The sequence below is a fragment of the Chiloscyllium punctatum genome, chromosome 18, assembly GCF_047496795.1.
Source record: "Chiloscyllium punctatum isolate Juve2018m chromosome 18, sChiPun1.3, whole genome shotgun sequence".
NCBI classification, from domain to species: Eukaryota; Metazoa; Chordata; class Chondrichthyes; order Orectolobiformes; family Hemiscylliidae; genus Chiloscyllium; species Chiloscyllium punctatum.
Genome location: NC_092756.1, coordinates 100,742,569 through 100,754,375, shown reverse-complemented (window position 1 = coordinate 100,754,375; position 11,807 = coordinate 100,742,569). Strand labels below are relative to the sequence as shown.

General features: G+C 46.7%; 1 protein-coding gene across 1 annotated transcript in view; it reads right to left on the bottom strand.

Moving 5' to 3' along the window:
- The window catches only part of LOC140489430 (tubby protein-like), a 35,104-nt gene continuing 23,297 nt past the window's right edge, over window positions 1-11,807 (bottom strand). Inside the window, exons 14-16 of the mRNA XM_072588979.1 lie at window positions 4,147-4,245; window positions 1,008-1,179; window positions 1-351 (exon numbers count right to left, since the gene is read on the bottom strand). Coding sequence (XP_072445080.1) covers window positions 218-351; window positions 1,008-1,179; window positions 4,147-4,245 — 405 coding nt within the window. The 3' untranslated portion in view covers window positions 1-217. The remainder of the gene's footprint in view (window positions 352-1,007; window positions 1,180-4,146; window positions 4,246-11,807) is intronic.

The following is an 11,807-nucleotide window of genomic DNA, read 5'->3' as shown; positions in this document are numbered from 1 at the left end:
TTTCACATGAATATTCATTAAACTTGCCCCAATTTCTGACACCGTTTTTCAAACATTGTCTCAGATTTAAAGTCAGAGATTCTGAAATATCTGCAGAATATTCCTTGATCTCTCTATAACACAGCTCCTGGTGCTTGTATCTTCTCCTACTTTCCTGGTCTTGGAAAATTCAAGGACTGATTTTGTCCAGTTCCTGTCTGCTGGCAGTTTGTGAGGATTACTCACATGCCAGTTTACTGTCAAAACTGGATAGGGCCACTGCAAATGCCTGAATGGGACACATCGGGTAGTTATAATCCATAGTGAAGACATCATCAGCGACCCGGCCAAACTGCATAATAATGTAATCAGCTGAAAGACAGACAGACAGACAGACAGACAGAGAAAGAGAGGAGTCATTTTGTTCATTCAGTGCATTCATCTACAAACATTGTAATTGGCGTCAACTTTAGTGCAGGTGTAGTGTCCCTGCCTCTGAGATTGGAGTCCTAGATTCAAGTCCCACCTTCTCCAGAGACGTGTGTCATAATATCTCTGAACAGGTCAATTAGAAAATATTTTTCCCTCCCCCATTCCCTGAAATCTTCAAACCATCTCGAATGCAGAACCAAAGCCCCAGAAAGCAGTTGATTGCTCATTCGACACTGAAGTCTTGAAGCTCAATTGCCCAGAGTAGGCCTCACCCAGACCACTGACCCTTCACCCAGACCACTGACCTTTCAACCAGACCACTGACCCATCACCCACACCACTGACCCATCACCCAGACCACTAACCTTTCACCCAGACCACTGACCCATCACCCAGACCACTGACCCATCATCCAGACCACTGACCCATCACCCAGACCACTGACCCTTCACCCAGGCCACTGACACATCACCCAGCCCAATGACCTTTCAGTCAGTCCACTGACCCATCACCCAGACCACTGACCTTTCACCCAGCTTTCACTGTCTAAAAGTAAAGATGTCAGGTGATGCCAGAGTGCTGAGACTGTTACTTACGGTCATTGGAATGGATAATCTGGAAATTCTTCACAGAAGCCTGTGTCACACGACCATGGAAGTTCAGGACATAAGACTGAGTGTCTTCATTCCAGATGGGAGATTTGTTGTGCAACTCGATTATATTTTCCATGTTTTTATTCTGCCATCGTGTCAGCAAAGTCTCGTGTTCCTGGTACCACGAAAATACACCTTAGAGATTCTTACAGCTACACCCTGCAACAATTCCAATCCTGAACGGACAATTACAAAGCCTTGGGCAAGAGGACCCAGGTCAGGGACATGTCCACGAGCAAGTCCCAGTAGGAACATGGAGTGCAGACAGGATGGGCATTAGCTGTGGGGTCAGTGCCCAGACTGAAAAGTGTCACCCTGGTTTTATTGTGAGACAATTCTTGTATCTCCGGCTGGGAACACAGATCCACAGCAACACACAAAAACGATCATGACAAGAAACAAACAATTCAGATTTGGATGAAAACACTTACAACATCTCTGATGACCTCAGAGCACTTTATAGCCAATCCAGTCCCAGTGGACATATTTGGAATATTTAGCTTTATTCATTAGTGGGATGTGGGATGTGGGATGTGGGGTGGTGGATGAGGGTAATGGTGGTTAAGCACTGGATGCTGATACCAACGTGCGCTTGAACTGACATCCCTCACAGCCCTTTACAGAGGGCAGTTAGGCTGTGGGTGTGGAGTCACATGTAGGCCAGACCAGCCAAGATTGGTACATCCCCTTTCCTAAAGGCTTATCAGAAACACAGAAACCGAATTGTACTCAGAAAGCTGCCACAAACAGTTAAATGAGAAAAAAATGTAGCTAGCTGGTTTACGTGAAATTTGTCAAGGGAGTAAATTTTCTGGGACACTGAAGAAAACAATTCTGTTCCACCTCAAATAGAGCCGTTGGAACCTATTCACACCCCCCACGGGGGCAGGGAAATTCATTTAACATCTCATCCAAATAATGTCACCTCCAACAGTGTGGCACTCCCTCAGCACTGACCCTCCGACAGTGCGGCACTCCCACAGCACTGACCCTCCGATAGTGCCCACTCCCACAGCACTGACCCTCCGACAGTGCCCACTCCCTCAGCACTGACCCTCCGACAGTGCAGCACTCCCTTAGCACTGACCCTCCAACAATGCGGCACTCCCTTAGCACTGACCCTCCAACAGTGCCCAGTCCCTCAGTACTGGTCGACAATGTTAGTGGATTTCTGTGCCAGAGGGGCATCAGGTAGAACTACCTCCCTTGTCATTCCGCTCCACCTGGTTTGCTCTCCCTATCTTGGCGGTAAGGGCATGGGACAAATCTGCTGTGCAATTATAAACAGAATGTTTGAGAACTTTCCACAGTCTGATTCCTCACCAGCCAATTAAAACAATGTCCTAATACATCCCGGTCCTTTTTGACGACTTCACTCAGAGCATTTTGGTAACATTGTCTGGGTCAGTATTTATTGCCTGGCCTAAGTTGCCCCTTGAGGGGGTGGGGGTGAGCTGTCTTCTTGATCCACTGCAGTTCACCTGCTTTGGGTTGACCCACAATGCCCTTAGGGATGGAATTCCAGGATACTGACCCAGCAACACCGGAGAAACAGAGATATATTTCCAAGTCAGGATACTGAGTGGCTTTGAGGGGAACTTGCAGGGGGTGGTGTTCCCATGTATCTGCTGCCCTTGTCCGTCTGGATGCAAGTGGTTGTAGGTTTGGAAGGTGCTGTCTGAGGATCTGCAGGTGAATTTCTTCAGTGCATCTTGTAGATGGTACATACTGCTGCAGCTGAGTGTCAGTGGTGGAGGGAGGGGATCCTTGTGGATGTGGGGCCAATCAAGTGGGGGCTGCTTTGTCTTGCATGGTGTTGAGCTTCTTGAGTGTTGTTGGAGCTGCACCCATCCAGGGCAAGTGGGGAGTATTCCTTCACACTCCTGACTTGTACCTTGTAGATGGTGGACAGGCTTTGGGGAGTCAGGAGGTGAATTACTCGCTGCAGGATTCCCAGCCTCTGATCTGGACTTTAGCCACTGTGTTTATATGGTGAGTCCAATTCAGTTTCTGGTCATCCCCAGGATGTTGGTAATAGGGAATTCAGTGATGGTAATGCCATTATTAAAAATCACACAACGTCAGGCAATAGTCCAAAAGGTTTATTTGTCAGCACTCGCGCTCGGTGCATCGCTCCTTCATCAAGTGATTGTGGAGATGAAGGAGCAGCGCTCTGAAAGCTAGTGCTTCCAAGTAAACCTGTTGGACTATAAGCTGGTGTTGTGTGATTTTTAAATTTGTCCACCCCAGTCCAACACAGGCATCTCCAAATCTGGTAATATCATCGAATGTCATGTGGCAATGGTTAGATTCTTTCTTGTTGGAGATGGTCATTGCTTTGCATTTGTGAGGCTTTCCATGATCCTTTCTGAGGCCCCCTTTATTTTACACCAATCTTTGTAATTTCAGGATATAGGTTTGCTCGCTGAGCTGGAAGGTTTGTTTTCGGACATTTCATCACCATACTAGGGAACATCTTCAGTGAGCCTCCAGATGAAGCACTGGTGGTGTAGCCCATTTTCTGTTTATATGTTTGAGTTTCCCAGGGTTTGTGATGTCATTTCCTGTGGTGACATCATTTCATCTGGTGATGTCATTTCCTGTTCTTTTTCTCAGGGAGTGGTAAATGAGATCCAAGTCAATGTGTTTGTTGATAGAGTTCCGGTTCAAATGCCATGCTACTCTGAATTTTCGTGCATGTCACCACAGTAAATGACATCACCAACCCTAGGACTTCCAACATATAAATAGACAGTGGGCTACACCACCATGCTTCATTCGGAGGCTCAGTGAAGATGTTCCCTAGTGTGGTGACAAAACATCTGAAAACAAACCTTCCAGCTCAGTGAGCAAACCTACATCCAGAACCTCAAACTGAGGTACAAATCTTCTCAAAACTCGCTTTGTAATTTCAACTCATTTGCTGTTCTGTACATATATCCTTGGACATTAAACCCCCAATGCATGAGGTTGGCATATAGGAATAGCAAAAGGTCATTCAACCCATCAAATAACCTGTCATGGTGTTCTGATTCTGTCCCCTTTCCCATTCCAGGTGCTAACCTGAATGGACTAGACTCACATTCTTGGGTCGAATGGAAACTCTCTCACCGTCCAGATTCATTCCCGGGATAATCACCGTCATCTTCCGTGGTCCTTTAAATCCAAGAATGTTAGTTTCCTGTGAGGAGAATGAGAAGATTAAGTAAATGTAGATTTAACTGGCGATTTGGTCATGCTCCACATCCCTCTCTCCATTTGTCTCTCGGATAAGAATTGCCTGGTTTTCTGTCTCCAAACATTTCCTGTTCTCTACCTAAACCCAGAGGCATTTATCCCCAAATTCATGAGGTGGGAGAACGGCATACAGGAATTCCAAAGGGCTATTTAACCAATTGAATAACTTCCAGTGATTCTGTCTGCTTTAACCACAACATTCCTGATCACCTTTCTGAAGATACCCCTCCAATGCCCCCCCCCCCCCCCCCCCCTCCCCCCCACTCCTCCCCCCACATACAACCCATCACAGCTTGGCTCTTCCTTCAGCTTCCCTTCCATGAGGCACAAAGATCACATAGTGTCCAAGGGTCACATGGTCCCAAAGGTCACACAGTGTCAAAGGGTCACATGGGCCCAAAGGTCGCACAAGGCCATAGAATTCCACACTCTGAATGTTCATCTTGTTGGTGCATGTTAACATCAAGAGCTGGGACACAGTCCACATATAAGTCATAAGATTCAGAGTTCAAATCCCACTCGAGAGCTCAGAACAGAAACTGATAGTTCTTTTGTAGCACTCCCTCAGTAAAGCATTGAACTGTCTTTCAAATGCAACAATAAATAATGGCCTTGTCACAGAATCACAAAATGATTATGGTACAGGAGGCCATTCAGCCCACTGTACATATGCCAACTCTTCAAATTGCCCCTTGCAGATAAATGTAAAAGATTGGAAAATTCAAAGTTAAATGGGAAGAGACTTCCCCAGTGTCCTGGGTCACTGTTTATCACAGAAACACACTGTCTGGTCATTAACTCATTGCTGCTTGTGGTGCTCTCTGTGAGTACATTAGCTGCTATATTTCTTATGGTATAACAGTGACTACAGGTGGGTGAAGTTTCAGTAGGGGATCACTTTGGGAATAGTGATCACATTTTTGTACGTTTTAGAATATTCATGGACAAAGATGAGAGCGGTCCTAAAGGGAGAGTGCTAAATTGGGGGAAGGCCAACTATAGCAAAATTCGGCAGGAGCTGGGGAATATGGATTGGGAGCAGCTGTTTGAAGGGAAATCCACATTTGATATGTGGGAGGCTTTTGAAGAGGTATTGATTAGAGTTCAGGAGAGACACATTTCTGTGAAAATGAGGGATAAAAATGGCCAAGATTAGGGAACCATGGATGACAGGTGAAATTGTGAGACTAGCTAAGAGGAAAAAGGACGCGTACATAAAGTTGAGGCGACTTAAGACAGACATTGCTTTGGAAGAATATTAAGAATGGAGGACCAATCTGAAATGAGGAATTAAGAGGGCTAAAAGGGGTCATGAAATATCTTTAGCAAACAGGGTTAAGGAAAATCCCAAAGCCTTTTATTCATATATAAGGAGCAAGAGGGTAACTAGGAAAAGGTTTGGCCCACTCAAGTGCAAAGGAGAGAAGTTATGCATGGAGTCAAAGAAAATGGGTGAGATTCTTAATGAGTACTTTGTATCGGTATTCAATGAGGAGAGGGACATGATGGATGTTGAGGTTAGGGATAGATGTTTGAGTACTCTAGGTCAAGTTGGCATAAAGAGGGAGGAAGTGTTGGGTATTCTAAAAGGCATTAAGGTGGACAAGTCCACAGGTCCGGATGGAATCTACCCCAGGTTACTGAGGGAAGTGATAGAGGAAATAGTTGGGGCCTTAACAGATATCTTTTCAGCATCTTTGAACATGAGTGAGGTCTTACAGGACTGGAGAATTGCTAATGTTGACCCCTTGTTTAAGAAGGGTAGCAGGGATAGTCCAAGTAAGTATAGGCCAGTAAGCCTGATGTCTATTCCCATTGGGAAGAAAAAGGGCTTATCAGTGATAGGCATAATGGTTTTGTGCAGGGAAGGCCGTGTCTTACCAACTTAATAGAATTCTTTAAGGAAATGACAAAGTTGATTGATGAGGGAAGGGCTGCAGATGTCATGTACATGGATTCAGTAAGGCATTTGATAAGGTTCCCTATAGTAGGCTGGTTGAGAAATTTAAGCCATATCGGATCCAGGTGTACTAGCTAGATGGATAAAGAACTGGCTGGGCAACAGGAGACAGAGAGTTAGTAGTGGAAGCGAGTTTCTCCAAATGGAGACCTGTGACCATTGGTGTTCCACAGGGATCCGTGCTGTGATCACTGTTGTTTGTGATATACATAAATGATCTGGAGGAAGGTGTAGGTGGTCTGATTAGCAAGTTTGCAGATGACACCAAGATTAATGGAATAGCAGATAGTGAAGGGGACTGTCAGAGAATACAGCAGAATATAGATAGATTGGAGAGATGGGCAGAGAAATGGCAGGTGGAGTCCAATCTGGGCAAGTGCGAGGTGATGCATTTTGGAAGATCCAATTCAAGAACGAACTATACAGTAAATAGTAAAGTCCTGGGGAAAATTGATGTTCACAGGGATCTGGGTGTTCAGGTCCTTTGTACCCTGAAGGTGGCAATGCAGGTCAGCAAAATGGTCAAGAAGACATACAACATGCTTCCCTTCATCAGACGGGGTATTGCGTACAGGAGTTGGCAGGCCTTCTTACAGTTGTATAGGACTTTGGTTCGGCCACATTTGGAATACTGTGTACAGTTCTGGTCGCCACATTACCAAAAGGATGTGGCTGCTTTGGAGAGGGTGCAGAGGAAGTTCACCAGGATGTTGCCTGGTGTGCAGGGTGCTAGATATGAGGAGAGGTTGAGTAGATTAGGATTATTTTCATTAGATAGATGGAGGTTGAGGGGGGAATCCGAGTGAGGTCTACAAAATCATGAGAGGTGTAGACAGGGTGGATAGCGAGAAGCTTTTTCCCAGAGAGAGGGACTCAATTACTAGGGGCCATGAGTTCAAAGTGAGAGGGGAAAGGTTTGAGGAGATATGTGTGGAAAGTTCTTCAAGCAGAGGGTGGTGGGGACCTGGAACATGTTGCCAGTGGAGGTGGTAGGGGTGGGAATGATAGAGTAATTTAAGATGTATCTAGACAGATACATGAATGGGCAGGGAACAGAGGGATACAGCCCTTAGAAAATAGGTGACAGGTTTAGATAGAGGATATGGATCGGTGCACACTTGGAGGGCTGAAGGGCCTGTTCCTGTGCTGCCAGGTTCTTTGTTCTTAATTGCAAAAGGATTAAACTGTAAAAATCATTGGCATTTAAGATGGCCTTTTTTTTATTTAGAAAACAAACGAAATGAAAGAAATGTGGATGCTGGAAATCAGAAACAAAAACAGAAACTGCAGGAGAAACTCAGCAGATCTGGCAGCGCCTACGGAGAGACAGCAGAGTTAACATTTCGGGTCCAGTGACTGTTCTTCAGCAGTGATTGGTATTAAGCGAGGTTGGTGTATAAGCAAGGTTGGTGTATAGGCGAGGTTGGTATATAAGCGAGGTTGGTGTATAAGCGAGGTTGGTGTATAGGCGAGGTTGGTGTATAGGCGAGGTTGGTGTATAAGCGAGGTTGGTATATAAGCGAGGTTGGTGTATAAGCGAGGTTGGTGTATAAGCGAGGATGGTATATAAGCGAGGTTGGTGTATAAGCGAGGTTGGTGTATAAGCGAGGTTGGTATATAAGCGAGGTTGGTGTATAAGCGAGGTTGGTGTATAAGCGAGGATAGTATATAAGCGAGGTTGGTGTATAAGCGAGGTTGGTGTATAAGCGAGGTTGGTGTATAAGCTGAAGATGGGTTGGGGAGGGTGAATGAATAAATAATAAATGGAGACAGACAACAGAGAGAGAGAAACAGTTGGGCTGACAAAGGAACTGGTAAAGGTCAGCTGGGGGAGGAATGGGGATGGAGTGGGGGTGGAGTGGGGGGGAGAGTGGGGAGAGTGGATGGGAGAGTGGAGGGGAGAGTGGAGGGGAGAGTGGGGAGAGTGGGGGGAATTGGGAGGAGTGGGGGGTGAGTGGGGCGGAGTGGGGAGAGTGCGGAGGAGTGGGGGGGAGTGGGGGGCAGTGGGGAGAGTGGGGAGGAGTGGAGAGGATTTGGGGGAGTGGGGGGCGAGTGGGAGGGAAATTGGGGGGGAGAGTGGGGGGAGAGTGTGGGGGGAGTAGAGGGAGGAGGTGTGAGGGAGTGAATAGCTGCTGATGGGTACTATTCATGGCTGACAATGGGTAGTGTGTGGGAGCAGCCCTTGGGATGAAAAGGCCTGGTGTGTGGGGTGTTGGGGAAAAGAAAAGGGGGAAGGTGTCTCAAGCCCTAAGCTTGTTGAACTTGATATTAATTCCAGAAGTCTGCAGGGTTCCCAAGTGTAAAATGAGATGCAGCTCTTTTAGCTTGCTCCGAGTTTCACTGGAGCACTGCAGCAAACCTGAGACAGAGACATTGGCCCTGAAACAGGGTGGGCCAACTGAAGGCTCTGGGTCTTTTGTATAGGTCCAGTCACTTTTACAGTCAGAACATAGATGTTCCATCAGCATTCACCCAGTCTACACTTCATTTCCCCAGTGTGGAGAGGACCACACTGTGAGCAGGGAATGCAGTAGACAAAATTGTGGCAAGTGCAGCTTCACCTGGAAGATATGTTTGGGCCCTTGGATACTGAGGAGGGAGGAGGGAGAAGGGAAATGGACAAGTGTTACACCTTTGGCAAGTGCAGGGGAAGGTATTGTACGGGGTTGTGGGAGTGAAGGAAGAGTGGACCAGAACATCCCGGAGGACTCAGTCACTGTGGAAGGTGGACAAGGGAGGGGAAGGGAATGTGTGTCTTGTGGTGACATCTCACTGGAGGTTGCAGAAATAGCAACTAATGATTTTCTGGATGTGAATGATGTTGGGATGTAGGTAGGGACAAGGGGAACCCTATCGTTGTTGTGGGAGCAAAGAGAAGGGCTGAAGGCCATAGTTCGGCAGATGGGTCGGACCTAGTTAAGGGTTCTGTTGACAACAGCACTGGGGAATCCTCAGTTGAGGAAGGAGATAGACATTTCAGAGGCTGCCTTGTCAAAGTTGGCATCATCGGAACATATGTGATGGAGACAGAGGAACTGGGAGAACGGAATCGTCTTTACAACCTCAGACCCTGCTTCCTGTAAAGTCCAGGTGATGTGGGAGTCGGTGGGTTTATAGCGGCCAGTCTATTCCCAGAAATAGAGACAGATGTCGAGGAAAGGAGAAGTCAGGTGGACCAGGTGAAAGTTCCAATTCCACTTCAGAAGCAGCACCAATGACATTATCAATATATCATTATCAGAACATATGTGACAGAGACAGAGGAACTGGGAGAATGGAATACTGCTATAGTGTGTCTCTTTTTGTTAACACGAATTGGCTGAAACAAGATTGGGTGAATAGGGAAAGCTATTTCTGAAGTGTGTGTTGGCTATAACACAATTAGATCACCAACAATTTAAGTACAGTTTGTATTGTTCAATATTTGTATAGCACAGGAACGTAACTGGCGTGTTCTGGAAGAACTGCCTGTAGAGTCTTTACAGGAAGCCGAGTGTGAGGATGTATAGTCAAGGTAACTGTGGGAGTCAGTGAGTTTGTGTTGGAGATTGGTGTCCAAGCCTCCCCCCAGAATTGGAAACAGAGATATCAAGGAAGGGCAGGTAAAGGCGAGAAGAGGGTGGAAATTGGATGCAAAATCTTAACAAATCCAGACGAGAGAGGGAAGCAGTACTGATGATATCATTGATATACCAGAGAAAGAGTTGTGGGTGAAGGCTGGAGTAGGACTGGAACAAGGAATGTTCCATGTACCCAGGGAGACAGGCATAACTGGGGCTCATGTCGGTACCCATGGCCATACTTTTGACCTGAAGAAAATGAGAAGAGTTGAAGGAGAAGGTGTTCAAGGTGAGGATGAGCTTGGTCAGGTAGAGGAGGGTGGTAGTGGATTGGGACCATTGAGGTATTTTTTCCAGGAAGAAGCTGAGAGCCTTGGGACCATTGTCTTGTTGTGGGGGGGGGGGGTTTGGACATGTAAAGGGACAGCACGTTCATGGTGAAGAGGAGGCAGCTTGAGTCCACAAACTGGAAATTCTGACACTGATGTGAAGTATCAGAAGAATCGCAAACGTAAATGGGAAGGACTGGACAAGGGGAGTAAAAAAAATCAAATCAAGGTAGGAAGAGATCAGTTCTGTCGGACAGAAACAGGTAGAAACAATGGATCTACCTGGGCAGTCTGTTTGTGGATCTTGGGAAGGAGGTGGAAGGAGGCTATGCGGGCTTTGGAAGCTATGATCTTTGAGGCACAGTATGGGGGAGGGGGAGATGAAATGAGGTCAGTGAGTGTCATTGTTAAAATGATATGGGGTCATGGTTCTGGGTGAAGTAGGAGCAGGTTCCTGAGAGCTGGAGCTGTGGTGTAGTGGTCAGTGTGCCAGACCAAACCAGCACCACCCTTGTCAACAGGTTTCTTTATAAAGTCAGGGGTTAGATCTGAAAGCATGGAGTGCAGTCAGTTCAGAGGGAGATAGGTTTGAATGAGTTGAAGGGGAGGGGGAGGCAGTGAAATTGAGGTGAACAACGTCATGTTGACAGTTGTTCATGAACAGGTCAAGTGCAGGCAAAGGCCAGAGGGAGGGCTTCGAGTAGAGGGAGAGTGCTGGGGGTGGGTGAAGGGGCCTCTGCAATAAAGAAACGACTCTTGTCCAATGGAATGCTCACAGGCCCGAAGGCACCAGAAGAAGAGCTCAATGTCATGTCATGGCCAAATTCATTGCGGTGGGGACACAGAGAGAGGAACTGAGACCCTTGCAGAGTACACTCCCACATTGGGCCCTTACCCCCTCTCACAACAGTGATAGGGTCTCCCCTGTTCTCACCTGCCAGCTCACCGGTATCCACATCCAGAGGATCATTAGCTAACAATTCCGCCACCTCCAATTAGACACCACCACCAGACACGTATTCCCTCCCCTCCCTCCCCTGATAGCCTTTCACAGGGATCGTCCCTCCAGGATACCCTGGTCCACTCCTCCTTCCCTCCCAACACATCCCCACAGCCTCATGGCACCTTCCCCTGCAATCACTGGACCTGAAATATTAACGCTGCTTTCTCTCCACAGATGCTGCCAGACCCGCTGAGTTTTCCAGAACTTTTGTATTTTCTGTTATTTGAGTTTCCTTTAGCCAAGTCCACATGATTCAGACATTACTGAGAACCGTAATTCTCCCAGCATAGTCCCCGCAGACACCACAATTTACCTTCTCAATGTCAAACCATCAATTGTCACTTGCTCATTTCTTGTCCAACTTCATTATGCAGTTGCCAGGAGTCACGTACATCATGTCCACGAAACATCCTTCAAAACATTCCTCCAATGTTTTAAACACACACTATTTTATAAATCCACACTGTGTAAAACTCCCAGAGTATGAACCTCGCTTTGTTAAATAGTGTCTGGAACTGTCTGAAAAGCTGATATTGGCGTGAGCGAGCTCTGTATTCACCTGCTTTATGGACTGACAACTCTCCAAACACAAACACAATTTCCATCTGAAAGAATAGTGGGATGATTGTATTCTGTTCCTCAGCTTGTTCCTCC